Source organism: Eptatretus burgeri, chromosome 7, assembly GCF_056783735.1.
Source record: "Eptatretus burgeri isolate ZD-2024b chromosome 7, Ebu_testis_v1, whole genome shotgun sequence".
Lineage (NCBI taxonomy): Eukaryota > Metazoa > Chordata > Myxini > Myxiniformes > Myxinidae > Eptatretus > Eptatretus burgeri.
Window position 1 is genome coordinate 109,262,147 of NC_140967.1, and position 14,427 is coordinate 109,276,573.

The window sequence follows — 14,427 nt, forward strand, 5'->3', positions numbered from 1 at the left end:
GTACCAAAGATTGTTCACGCCATTAAAAATTAATTGAGGTCTACGTGGTGGAGGTGGGGAGGGGGGACGGGGGTTGGTGCCCCCCAAAATATGCATTTGATTTCTTCTCTGAAAGCACACACACAATTTTGATTAAAGCCGGCCACAACCTTTATCACTCGTGATGTACAAAAGTTTATTCACGGCATTGAATTTTTTTTTACTTTTTTCTCCATGACATATTGTCACAGCCCCGGAGTCGCGGGGGGGAACCAGGAGGGAGTGATTGTCCCTGGTTCCTCTCCGGACTCGCTGGGAATCGCAGGCCATCACAGGAGCGAGGAAAGTTATTTAGCACAGTATTGGATTTATTGTAAATGTACAGCAGGGAAAGCAAGGAATTTGTGGGGTGCGGCAAAAGACGTAGAATATTCGCAAAAGAAGAAGACGACAATGCAGAGTTATCACAAATATTCTTCAACAGTCTTAACTTATGCTACGACAGGTGCCATCTGTGGTGGAGTCTGTGGGCCTACGGGGAAGGGCATGGTGATGATGCATGGTGGGGGTGATGATGGGAGGAGTGGTCGTGGGGGTCAGTGTATCGGCAAGGGATATGAGGTGTGCGCGCCGCCTGAGGCGTCGTAGTAATGCTGGAGTCGTCCGGCTCGTGCGTGTGCATACGAATAAAGGAGAGCTGCCGGGCAGAGTACGCCCGCGCTCGCACTTGTACAACACAGCCCGGCTCGACTGTCCTCCCGCTCGTGTCTGCCTGCTAAGCATCTTCCTTTCAGTACATTACAGTTGGCGACGAGGATCTTCGGATCGGCGTGTGCAGGGTCGGCAAGTAACCCGGGCGGTTCCAAGCTACAGAGCCAAGGGTCTCACGGAGCATGGCGGAAGGTCGGGGCACGGCACACGGATGTGTACCCGTGTTCGGGGGAGATGAGTTCGAGTTGTTTTCTGAACAGTAAGGTTGCTACTTTCGGGCAAATGATGTAGAGGATGAAGAGAAACGCAAGGCGATCTTGCTCGCCTCGCTATCAACGGAGCACTACCGCCTGCTGAGTGATTTGGTGGCTCCAAATAGACCCAGTGATGATGTGCTATCCTTTCAGGACATCGTGGCGAAAATGAAGACCCACTTGGCGCCAGAGAAGTCGTTACATCTCGCGCGGTTCCAGTTCGATCATCTCGCTAAGGGTGGCGAGGAGCGCGTTGCGGACTTCGTAGCACGAGTGAAGTATTCGGCTGTGCCGTGCAAATTCACGCAGAGGAGCATCCGACAAGGCTCAGAGATCGTTTTATTTCTGGTCTGCGAGACGCAAAGATGGTAGCGGCCATCCTGCGATTAACCGACATCACATTCGACTCGGCGGTCGTGACTGCTTCGTCTGTCGAGCAGACACTCACGGATGTCCGTGCCATTGCTGGCCAGGACGTAATGAGTAGCTCCAGCTGGGGCATGACGGCTAATCCCGAGGTCCACGCGGTAACCGCACAAGTGCCGCTGGTCGCGCAGCCCGGAGTCCGAGCGGTGGCTCAAGTGCCGCAGGTCGCACGCGCGCCTGGCGGTGCGGGACAAGGGGCACCGCAGCACGGTCGCACCGGGAGCGAAGGGGCACCGCAGCACGGTCGCACCTGGAGCGAAGGGACTTTCCGCGGCTGCTGGGGGTGTGGGGGTCCGCACCTGCGACAAATGTGCCCGTATAAGAACACCGTGTGTTTACATTGTCACAAGGTGGGACATTTGAAGCGTGTGTGTCGGATGGCGGGGGCCTCCATTGGGGTCTTGGATGACGAGGTGCGAGAGGACCCCAGTGACCTGGAGATCGGCCTGCAACCGGGGCCTGACGATGCCGGCGAGCCGGAGCGGGAGATGCAACCACGGTTGAGTCTGTTTTCCGTTGGTTCGGAGATGACGACGCCTTTCACGGTTGAGGTCGAAGTGAATGGCCAACCGACTGTGTTTTGCGTGGATACCGGGGCGGCAGTGTCGGTCATGGATGAGCGGGCGGCTCGTGGTCTTCGCGGTATTCGCCTGGTCAAGACGGCCTTGTCGTTATACACGTACACCGGTGAGGCAATTGCACCGCTTGCGAGGACCGACGTCTCAGTGCGCTACCGAGATCGACGCGCCCAGCTCTCGGTGTTCGTTGTACGAGGGGAGGGGCCCCCCCTGTTGGGTCGGGACTGGCTGGCGCACCTCGGACTGGGTCTCCGGTTCGTACCTCCAGATGTGCCAGTGCTCTCTTCGAGGCCTTCGTCGAGTACCGAGGGCGAGGCTCTGGCGGCGGGGGCCATGTTGATGCAGCGGGAGCGACCGTTCGTTGCTGCCTGCGGCGGTGATGTGCAGTTCGGGAGCGGCGAGAGCCGTATCAGCTCTCGCGATGAGTTCCCACGCTTCGCTCGCGAAGAGTTCCCGCGCTTTGGCAGGGTTCGTGAGGCAATGCGCGTCGGTGTTGTGCAGGCAGCTTCGACACGTGACGGTGAGCCCGTGGCGTTAAAGGGAGTCACGAGTCACAACATCGAGTCGACAACCAAGAAGCGGACTCGTGATGTGGGTTGTGGGTTGTTGTTCATGGCATATGTGTTTTTCCTTGCTCTAGTGATGCAGTTTAATGTTGTTGAAATAAATGCCAGCAGTTCTCGTGTAAAAGTGGATGTGGCGGAGATCAGTCAATGGGAGTTGTATTATGATCAATGTGATGTGGGGGCTTCAGGAGCGGTGGTGGCGAATAAAGAGGTTGGGTTGGCCTTCCATTGTCCCGGGCCGCAAGTAGTTGCTTTGTCATGTGTTGGGATTTTATCAGAAAAGCGCGCTGTACGGAAAAATGAGTTTGCAATACTTCGAATAATGTTCGTAGTGATTTATAACGAGCCTATGATTGCAGTGTGGTTTAAATGGAGTTGCTCCCGTCTAGCTGTCGTGTGGGTCTCGGAGGTCGACTCGGAACCAAGACTGGTGCCCTGGTCAGCGTTACCCCCACCTCTGGTTGCGAGCGCAGCTCTCTGTGTTCGCTCAAGACCGTTGGGACGGGCGTTGGCGTCTCAACTGATTGTGGTGCGTGAGTTGTTTTGGAGCATTAAATGCATGCAGCCAGCGGCACTGTTCAGTGCCCCCGGCCAAGATCGATCAAGGCTGGCGCCACGGCTTCCAGATAGCGGGCTTCCGGCCTCGGAATGTTTATCTACGTCAGGTCTGCCTGGGGGGAGTGGGCCGGAGGCGTTCGATGGTGCCGGAGGAGGTTGGCTAGAAAGGTCGGCACGACCTCGGCGAGGGCCATGTCAGCATGGGCCGCCTGGGGGCGTTTTTGCTGCGTAGTGCTGCTGTGCTTCTCATTTGCTGCTTCATATCGGTAACGCGGTCAGAGTGGGGGGGGGGGGGCTTTGTGCACCTCCGTCTTTGGAGCCTGGCCTTTGCTGCTCCACTCGCTCGCATCGACACATTATATGATGTGGTGTGCTGTTCTACTTCGCTATTTTCATTTTATTTCCATGGTTATTATACGGAGTCCTTCGTGTTCTGTATGCTTCTTATAATGGTACTCATTTAATATAATCATAGTTTTAGGGGGGAGGAGTGTGGTGGAGTCTGCGGGCCTACGGGGAAGGGCATGGTGATGATGCATGGTGGGGGTGATGATGGGAGGAGTGGTCGTGGGGGTCAGTGTATCGGCAAGGGATATGAGGTGTGCGCGCCGCCTGAGGCGTCGTAGTAATGCTGGAGTCGTCCGGCTCGTGCGTGTGCATACGAATAAAGGAGAGCTGCCGGGCAGAGTACGCCCGCGCTTGCACTTGTACAACACAGCCTGGCTCGACTGTCCTCCCGCTCGTGTCTGCCTGCTAAGCATCTTACTTTCAGTACATTACACCATCACAAACACACACACACACACACACACACACAAACACACACACACACACACACACACAAACACACACACACACACACACAAACACACACACACACACACACACATGGAAAATTAGAGATAGCCCAAAGAGATAGAAGCAGCGGTGGATTAGTGACCTCTCAATACCTGGCGAGGTCGGCGGACCTGCGCCACCCAAAACGCTTAATAAAGGGAAGGAGGGAGAAATACTGAGGGTGTGCAGGGTGCATGAGTGAGAGGTGCGAGTGTAAAGCAAGGTGGGGTGCAGCTTGGTGTAAGAGGAAGAATGTGAGGTGCAGATCAGTATGGTTCACCCTTGAGTTCGCTCTGAAAAGAACATTCTTGGTCGGGCTCACCCGTGTTGATTGCTGTTTTGCATCCACAGTAGATGAGAAATACATGGGAGAGAAAAGACCCTATCGGGATAGTGTGAGAATCTGCATGTGTAAGTGTTGCTGCGGGATGCAGCCTAACTGAGCATCGATAGAATGAGAAGAGCCCCCGGATCGTGGCAGTAACACATCACCCACGCTTGACCACGCTGACTCTCGGCGCCCCTCGCTCAGCGCCGACGCTTATCCTCCTTGCATCGCCTGTTTCCTTGGTGAGGTTCGATGTCTGGCGAGCTCTGGTGTCTGGTGAGTTCTCTGTCCTGGCGATTCTGATGAGTTCTGCTCCGCTGGTGAGATCTTAGGAGTTCTGCTCCCCTGGCGAGATCTTAGGAGTTCTGCTCCCCTGGCGAGATCTTAGGAGTTCTGCTCCCCTGGCGAGATCTGACGAGTTCTGCTCCCCTGGCGAGATCTGACGAGTTCTGCTCCCCTGGCGAGATCTGACGAGTTCTGCTCCCCTGGCGAGATGTGACGAGTTCTGCTCCCCCCGGCGAGATGTGACGAGTTCTGCTCCCCCCGGCGAGATGACGAGTTCTGCTCCCCCCGGCGAGATGTGACGAGTTCTGCTCCCCCCGGCGAGATGTGACGAGTTCTGCCCCCCCCCCCGGCGAGATGTGACGAGTTCTGCTCCCCCCGGCGAGATGTGACGAGTTCTGCTCCCCTGGCGAGTTCTGACTCAAATGAGCTGCATTTCTCTTTTTATGAGCCCCGGGCGAGGGGAGAAGCCAAAAGTCGGATCAAATGAGGCTCTTGGTTAATTCAAGTATCCCCATTGGTTTATAGTGGTCATAGCCATGCCCCACCAGGCCCCTAACACGAAAAATTGCTCAGTTGCTCGCCGACCTGGTTACGCATCGGAGCTCCGACTTTAACATGGGGCCACGGTTTTCAAAAGCGCTCTCTAGCCCTGAACGTGTGCTGGCCTCCTTCCAAACGCATGATTTTCGGGAAATACCTGTGCTACCTGCACATCTTCAAACAAGTTCCAGCGCACGTTCGCGTTTCGAGTTATGCCCCGCAATAACCCGACCGTTGTCTCATCAGCGTTCCTCGAGGCTGCGGTGAGTGTTCGATGAAGTGGCAGTTGCGGTGGTTGTAGAGAAGTTGGAGTACATTGTGGCATTTTTATTGAAGTGGTGTTGTCGCAAAGAGGTGGAAGTTCCATGTTATGAAGTCGTCCCAGCGGGGAGGGAAAGGTTTGTCCCTAACGGTCGCGTTTGTCATAAAAATGTAAGCGTGAGTTGTTGCGGGTATTTTTGGTAGCCGTGTGAAGTGGTTGTGGTGAGTGTGGTACAGTATGGTGAGCAGAATGGAGGTCTGAGGTGAGGCGGCAGTTGAGAATTGGTGTGCAGTTTTGAACAGAAAATGGCATGCAGATGCAAATCAGATGCTCGCGGTGCGCTTTGCTTGGTTTCTTTCATCGTTATTGGATTGTGTGTGTGGTTGCTTGGTGTTTCGTGTGAGAGAGACAAAGGAGTGGAAGAAGAAGAAGTGCAAAGATTGAGAACCTAACGAAAAGAGCCCGACGCAACGCATCTTTCCCCTTTACCCACGAGACATATGGAAAGGGATAATTAATACACGTACTTTTGAAATAACTCCCTTGGGATCTCCGTATGTTGTGTGCCATTGCCTCCGAGGCATACAGTTTTACAGAACTGCAACAATATTTTGTGGGTCATCCATGCCTCCCAGTGGTTCCCGAGATATTTTTTCCAGCCGCTACCAGCTGAGCTCCCAAGGTTATTGCCCCGATGTTTTAAATCTGGTTACTAACCAATAATTTTGCCCTGCACTACTATCGGGCTCTTGGACCTCCCCCTCGAGGGAAGATTGAAGAGGAAAGCTTTAACCCAGTGTGACGATGCTTCCCTGCCCGGCAGCTAACTATTTACACCATCGTGGAAATGACTCATGGACTTTAGTTTCACTGGAGTTAAACTCGAGTACACTGGGGTTAAACTGGAGTACACATCATCATCACACCATTTGAAAGCCTTTATCCCTGAGCAGGGATCAGCTTTTTGGGGCTCCAATCATGGTACCCGTACTTGTGACAACGTTTTTATGGCCGATGGCCTTCCTGACGCCAACCCTTTAGTCGCCTTCGACCCTGCAGGGATAATTACCAGTATACTGGTGCTCACTCTGCCGAGCTTCAGAAGCATGACAGGCTGAGTCAACCCCCGTGATGCTAACTCAGCAGCCAGTGTGGCTCGAACTCAGGACCCCAAGGATCCCAAGCCACCACCTCAACCACAAAGCCACACCAGGCTGATGGAGTTTAACTAGAGTACACTGGAGTTAAACGAAAGTTTGCTGGAGTTGAACTGCATTTGTGACCCTATCCTCCAGCAGCACTTTGCTCTCTGCATCCGCATGCTTCGCACCACATGCTGCGTCGCAACTCTCTCACCAGTGGGTTTTTGTTCCTTTTAACCAGGGGACGACGATCATCGAACCCATTTTGGTGAGCACAATATTCTCACGGGTACTGGTCATTTATGACACCCAAGGCACCAAGTGGATCATATTTTCAGCTCGTACGTGTACATGTGTATGTGTGTGGGCGTGTACCACCCGAGCGCACACCTGGTGGGCGTGTACCACCCCAGCAGACTCTCGGTGGGCGTGTACCTTGCCGAGTGTAAACTCGGTGGGCGTGTACCACCCGAGCGCACACCTGGTGGGTCTCCTAAGATGGAATTGTATGCTTTCAGTTGGCAGGAACATCGCGAACACTTCTACACTTTCTCATAAGTCCCGACACGGACGGAATGATAGTCCTTGGTCGGTTCTGCGTGGTAATTCATTGTAACTCAGGGGTGAATGATGGATCACCGGCTTCCAGACCATGCTGGATGGACACGTCCATTCACAGTGACCGGAGAGCGCTCCTATTTCTCCCGGTCCGTGCGAGGATCCGTGCCGAGAGCCGAATGTGTGTGAAGACCCCCTGTTGTGACTGGGATCCGATCCGTGCCAGTGATGTGTGTGTCGGGGGCGCTGTTGCCGCACTTTGGTTCCAGGCGGTGAAAGACGAAAACACACAGGAAAGGGTGGAGTGGGTGGGGGACGATCGAAACGAAGGTTCGATCTGTGGAGTTGTGAAGATAACAGATGAAGATCCATCCGTTTATCAGCGCATACGTACACGTGGACACCAAGGGACAGAGAATACGGAGAGAGGAGGAGATATTGGAGAGAGGAGACAGAGCGTCGGTGACGTCATCGACTGCGTGATGGGGATGGAGGAAGATAAGGAGGAAGGAAGTGAGGAGAGAAAGTGAGGAGGGGGTGAGAGTGTCACTGAGGAAGGGAGAGCAAGGAGAGGGAGGAGGGTAAGAGGGAGGAGGGTGAGGAGGGCTGAATTCGTCGAAGGGAAGAGATTCGAGGGAGGACAGCTGGACATTCTCGCTGTACATATCGTGCCGTGTCTTGTGCTTGTACGTCGACTGATGTCCGCACGGATGAAATGATGATCGAGACGGACGTCATGGATCGGAAGAGCATGAGAGACGCGATCAGACGATGTTGGTGATTGCAAGACGCGTCAGGCGACAGAAGAGGAGGAGCGGACAAGAGAGACGACTCCGTGCGAAAAATCCACACAGGCTGCGAGTCACATTGTCCGTCACGTAGACATCCGCAGACACCCGCCCGTCCGCCGAGTTCAATTGCAATCGTCGATCTATCCAGACGGACAAAAATCACCTCGACCGTCCTCAGAGTTGTACATAAGACGCGGTCAGACGGACGCGGTACATACAGCATGGATGGCAAGAAATGGTCGAAGTCTCCAGACTGCGCGGACATCGACAGAAACCCGCGGCTCCATGAAGAACAATCGACCTGGGACGGGCTTCGTCCCTCCGACGGCAGAGAGGGTCGTGCGGTCCTTGGAGGGTCCCGGCGGATCCGCGGAGTCCAAGTACCTAGGTACAAGCTGTTACTCGAGGGAGACTTGTCCGTGTGCGCAGTTCGACACGGACGTTCGGCGTCGCTGCGTCGAGGACTGGGACTCGGGCTGAGATTTCGTCGATGGGAGGCTCACCACGTCCTTCTGGCACAAGACTGTCTACACTCAGCGACGGTGAGTCCGTCCTTGTGTCCGTATACCTGACCCGGTGTCGCACCTGACGTCATTGTGTGTACATGACCGGGTGTCGTTCCATATGTCTGTATGTGTGCGCTCATTGCTTCACTCTCGATGAACACAACATGAATATCGAGTGTGCAGGACTTGATCTCGAAGCAGTATTTATCCCGCGTCTCTCTGCGCCAACACATTGCCTTGGTCTGGTCTCTGCCTGATAAAGCGACACCTGGAATGAGTTGTATTTGTCCGCCGCCAAAAGCTTTTAACAGTGATGTGTCGTGTGTACATGGTGCTGCTCTCCCCATTGATTATAATGGTCGATTGTCGTTTCGAAATTGTACAACATCGATCCTTTCTCCATGTTTCAAATTCATACCTCCTCCAACAAATCTGTGGTCACACCATCATTCTCATTCCAAACATGTGTTCACTGTTTCCATTTCCAAAATATGTTCACTCCTTCCTTATCAATCCAAATCAGGATTCACTCCTTCCTTATCAATCCAAATCAGGATTCACTCCTTCCTGATCAATCCAAATCAGGATTCACTCCTTCCTTATCAATCCAAATCAGGATTCACTCCTTCCTTATCAATCCAAATCAGGGTTCACTCCTTCCTGATCAATGCAAATCAGGGTTCACTCCTTCCTTCTCAATCCAAATCAGGGTTCACTCCTTGTCAATCCAAATCAGGATTCATTCCTTCCTGATCAATTCAAATGAGGATTCACTCCTTCCTTATCAATCCAAATCAGGGTTCACTCCTTCCTTATCAATCCAAATCAGGGTCCACTCCTTCCTTATCAATCCAAATCAGGGTTCACTCCTTCCTTAGCAAGTCAAATCAGGATTCACTCCTTCCTTATCAATCCAAATCAGGATTCACACCTTCCTTATCAGTCTAAATCAGGGTCCACTCCTTCCTTATCAATCCAAATCAGGGTTCAGTCCTTCCTTAGCAAGTCAAATCAGGATTCACTCCTTCCTTATCAATCCAAATCAGGGTTCACTCCTTCCTTATCAATCCAAATCAGGATTCACTCCTTCCTTATCAATCCAAATCAGGGTTTACTCCTTCCTTATCAATCCAAATCAGGATTCGTCCTTCATAATCAATCCAAATCAGGATTCACTCCTTCCTTATCAATCTAAATCAGGGTTCACTCCTTCCTTATCAATCTAAATCAGGGTTCACTCCTTCCTTATCAATCCAAATCAGGATTCACTCCTTCCTGATCAATCCAAAACAGAGTTTACTCCTTCCTGATTAATCCAAATCAGGATTCACACCTTCCTGATCATTTGAAATCAGGGTCCACTCCTTCCTTATCAGTCCAAATGAGGGTCCACTCCTTCCTTTGCAGGTCAAATCGGGATTCACTCCTTCCTTATTAATCCAAATCAGGATTCGTCCTTCCTTATCAATCCAAATCAGGATTCACTCCTTCCTTATCAATCCAAATCAGGATTCACTACTTCCTTATCAATCCAAATCAGGGTTTACTCCTTCCTTATCAATCGAAATCAGGGTTCACTCCTTCCTTATCAATCCAAATCAGGATTCATCCTTCCTTATCAATCCAAATCAGGATTCGTCCTTCCTTTTCAATCCAAATCAGGATTTGTCCTTCCTTGTCAATCCAAATCAGGATTCGTCCTTCCTTATCAATCCAAATCAGGATTCATCCTTCCTTTTCAATCCAAATCAGGATTCACACCCTCCTTATCAATCCAAATCAGGGTTTAATCCTTCATTATCAATCGAAATCAGGGTTCACTCCTTCCTTATCAATTTAAATCAGGGTTTCATTCCTTCTTTATCAATCGAAATCAGGGTTCACTCCTTCCTTATCAATCCAAATCAGGGTCCACTCCTTCCTTATCAATTCAAATCAGGATTCACTCCTTCCTGATCAATCCAAATCAGGGTTCACTCCTTCCTTATCAATCCAAATCAGGATTCACTCCTGCCTTTTCAATCCAAATCAGGGTCCACTCCTTCCTTATCAATCCAAATCAGTGTTCACTCCTTCCTTAGCAAGTCAAATCAGGATTCACTCCTTCCTTATCAATCTAAATCAGGGTCCACTCCTTCCTTATCAATCTAAATCAGGGTCCACTCCTTCCTTATCAATCCAAATCAGGGTTCACTCCTTCCTTTGCAAGTCAAATCAGGATTCACTCCTTCCTTTGCAAGTCAAATCAGGATTCACTCCTTCCTTATCAATCCAAATCAGGATTCACTCCTTCCTTATCAATCCAAATAAGGGTTTACTCCTTCCTTATCAATCCAAATCAGGATTCGTCCTTCATTATCAATCCAAATCAGGATTCACTCCTTCCTTATCAATCCAAATCAGGGTTCACTCCTTCCTTATCAATCCAAATCAGGGTTCACTCCTTCCTTATCAATCCAAATCAGGATTCACTCCTTGCTGATCAATCCAAACCAGAGTTTACTCCTTGATGATCAATCCAAATCAGGATTTACTCCTTGCTGATCAATCCAAATCAGGATTCACTCCTTGCTGATCAATCCAAACCAGAGTTTACTCCTTCCTGATCAATCCAAATCAGGATTCACACCTTCCTTATCAATCCAAATCAGGATTCACACCTTCCTGATCAATTTAAATCAGTGTCCACTCCTTCCTTATCAATCCAAATCAGGGTTCACTCCTTCCTTATCAATCCAAATCAGGATTCACTCCTTGCTGATCAATCCAAACCAGAGTTTACTCCTTCCTGATCAATCCAAATCAGGATTCACACCTTCCTTATCAATTTAAATCAGGGTCCACTCCTTCCTTATCATTCCAAATGAGGGTTCACTCCTTCCTTAGCAAGACAAATCGGGATTCACTCCTTCCTTATTCATCCAAATCAGGATTCATCCTTCCTTATCAATCCAAATCAGGATTCGTCCTTCGTTATCAATCCAAATCAGGAATCGTCCTTCCTTATCAATCCAAATCAGGATTCGTCCTTCCTTATCAATCCAAATCAGGATTCATCTTTCCTTTTCAATGCAAATCAGGATTCACACCTTCCTTATCAATCCAAATCAGGGTTTAATCCTTCATTATCAATCCAAATCAGGGTTCACTCCTTCCTTATCAATTTAAATCAGGCTTTCATTCCTTCTTTATCAATCGAAATCAGGGTTCACTCCTTCCTTATCAATCCAAATCAGGATTCACTCCTGCCTTTTCAATCCAAATCAGGGTCCACTCCTTCCTTATCAATCCAAATCAGGGTTCACTCCTTCCTTATCAATCCAAATCAGGGTTCACTCCTTCCTTAGCAAGTCAAATCAGGATTCATTCCTTCCTTATCAATCCAAATCAGGATTCACACCTTCCTTATCAATCTAAATCAGGGTCCACTCCTTCCTAATCAATCCAAATCAGGAGTCACTCCTTCCTTATCAATCCAAATCAGGATTCGTCCTGCCTTATCAATCCAAATCAGGATTCACTCCTTCCTTATCAATCCAACTCAGCGTTCACTCCTTCCTTATCAATCCAAATCAGGATTCGTCCTTCCTTATCAATCCAAATCAGGATTCACACCTTCCTCATCAATCCAAATCAGGGTTTAATCCTTCATTATCAATCCAAATCAGGGTTCACTCCTTCCTTATCAATTTAAATCAGGCTTTCATTCCTTCTTTATCAATCGAAATCAGGGTTCACTCCTTCCTTATCAATCCAAATCAGGATTCACTCCTGCCTTTTCAATCCAAATCAGGGTCCACTCCTTCCTTATCAATCCAAATCAGGGTTCACTCCTTCCTTATCAATCCAAATCAGGGTTCACTCCTTCCTTAGCAAGTCAAATCAGGATTCATTCCTTCCTTATCAATCCAAATCAGGATTCACACCTTCCTTATCAATCTAAATCAGGGTCCACTCCTTCCTAATCAATCCAAATCAGGAGTCACTCCTTCCTTATCAATCCAAATCAGGATTCGTCCTGCCTTATCAATCCAAATCAGGATTCACTCCTTCCTTATCAATCCAACTCAGTGTTCACTCCTTCCTTATCAATCCAAATCAGGATTCGTCCTTCCTTATCAATCCAAATCAGGATTCACTCCTTCCTTATCAATCCAAATCAGGATTCACTCCTTCCTTATCAATCCAAATCAGTATTCACTCCTTCCTTATCAATCCAAATCAGGATTCACTCCTTCCTTATCAATCCAAATCAGGGTTCACTACTTCCTGATCAATGCAAATCAGGGTTCACTCCTTCCTTCTCAATCCAAATCAGGGTTCACTCCTTGTCAATCCAAATCAGGATTCATTCCTTCCTGATCAATTCAAATCAGGATTCACTCCTTCCTTATCAACCAAATCAGGATTCACTCCTTCCTTATCAATCAAAATCAGGATTCACTCCTTCCTTATCAATCCAAATCAGGATTCACTCCTTCCTTATCAATCCAAATCAGGGATCACTCCTTCCTGATCAATGCAAATCAGGGTTCACTCCTTCCTTCTCAATCCAAATCAGGATTCGTCCTTCCTTATCAATCCAAATCAGGATTCACTCCTTCCTTATCAATCCAAATCAGGATTCGTCCTTCCTTATCAATCCAAATCAGGATTCGTCCTTCCTTATCAATCCAAATCAGGATTCATCCTTCCTTTTCAATGCAAATCAGGATTCACACCTTCCTCATCAATCCAAATCAGGGTTTAATCCTTCATTATCAATCCAAATCAGGGTTCACTCCTTCCTTATCAATTTAAATCAGGCTTTCATTCCTTCTTTATCAATCGAAATCAGGGTTCACTCCTTCCTTATCAATCCAAATCAGGATTCACTCCTGCCTTTTCAATCCAAATCAGGGTCCACTCCTTCCTTATCAATCCAAATCAGGGTTCACTCCTTCCTTATCAATCCAAATCAGGGTTCACTCCTTCCTTAGCAAGTCAAATCAGGATTCATTCCTTCCTTATCAATCCAAATCAGGATTCACACCTTCCTTATCAATCTAAATCAGGGTCCACTCCTTCCTAATCAATCCAAATCAGGAGTCACTCCTTCCTTATCAATCCAAATCAGGATTCGTCCTGCCTTATCAATCCAAATCAGGATTCACTCCTTCCTTATCAATCCAACTCAGCGTTCACTCCTTCCTTATCAATCCAAATCAGGATTCGTCCTTCCTTATCAATCCAAATCAGGATTCACTCCTTCCTTATCAATCCAAATCAGGATTCACTCCTTCCTTATCAATCCAAATCAGTATTCACTCCTTCCTTATCAATCCAAATCAGGATTCACTCCTTCCTTATCAATCCAAATCAGGGTTCACTACTTCCTGATCAATGCAAATCAGGGTTCACTCCTTCCTTCTCAATCCAAATCAGGGTTCACTCCTTGTCAATCCAAATCAGGATTCATTCCTTCCTGATCAATTCAAATCAGGATTCACTCCTTCCTTATCAACCAAATCAGGATTCACTCCTTCCTTATCAATCAAAATCAGGATTCACTCCTTCCTTATCAATCAAAATCAGGATTCACTCCTTCCTTATCAATCGAAATCAGGGTTCACTCCTTCCTTATCAATCCAAATCAGGATTCACTCCTTCCTTATCAATCCAAATCAGGGATCACTCCTTACTGATCAATGCAAATCAGGGTTCACTCCTTCCTTCTCAATCCAAATCAGGGTTCACTCCTTGTCAATCCAAATCAGGATTCACTCCTTCCTTCTCAATCCAAATCAGGGTTCACTCCTTGTCAATCCAAATCAGGATTCATTCCTTCCTGATCAATTCAAATCAGGATTCACTCCTTCCTTATCAACCAAATCAGGATTCACTCCTTCCTTATCAATCGAAATCAGGATTCATTCCTTCCTTATCAGTCCAAATCAGGATTCATCCTACCTTATCAATCCAAATCAGGATTCACTCCTTCCTTATCAATCCAAATCAGGATTCACTCCTTCCTTATCAATCGAAATGAGGGTTCACTCCTTCCTTATCAATCCAAATCAGGATTCACTCCTTCCTTACCAATCGAAATGAGGGTTCACTCCTTCCT

The 14,427-nt window shown here is 48.7% G+C and overlaps 1 protein-coding gene across 2 annotated transcripts in view; it reads left to right on the forward strand.

Annotated features, from left to right (window-relative positions):
* The first annotated feature begins 7,326 nt into the window (after positions 1–7,326).
* LOC147024076 (C-Maf-inducing protein-like) overlaps positions 7,327–14,427 on the forward strand; it is a 140,358-nt gene continuing 133,257 nt past the window's right edge. The window contains exon 1 of one of the 2 annotated variants that reach the window (XR_015060526.1): positions 7,327–8,357. Coding sequence is in view for 1 of the 2 variants with exons in the window: in XM_085890266.1 (XP_085746392.1) it covers positions 8,037–8,357 (321 nt within the window). In the remaining variant the exon portion in view is untranslated. The remainder of the gene's footprint in view (positions 8,358–14,427) is intronic. The other variant, XM_085890266.1, reaches the window with a different exon arrangement.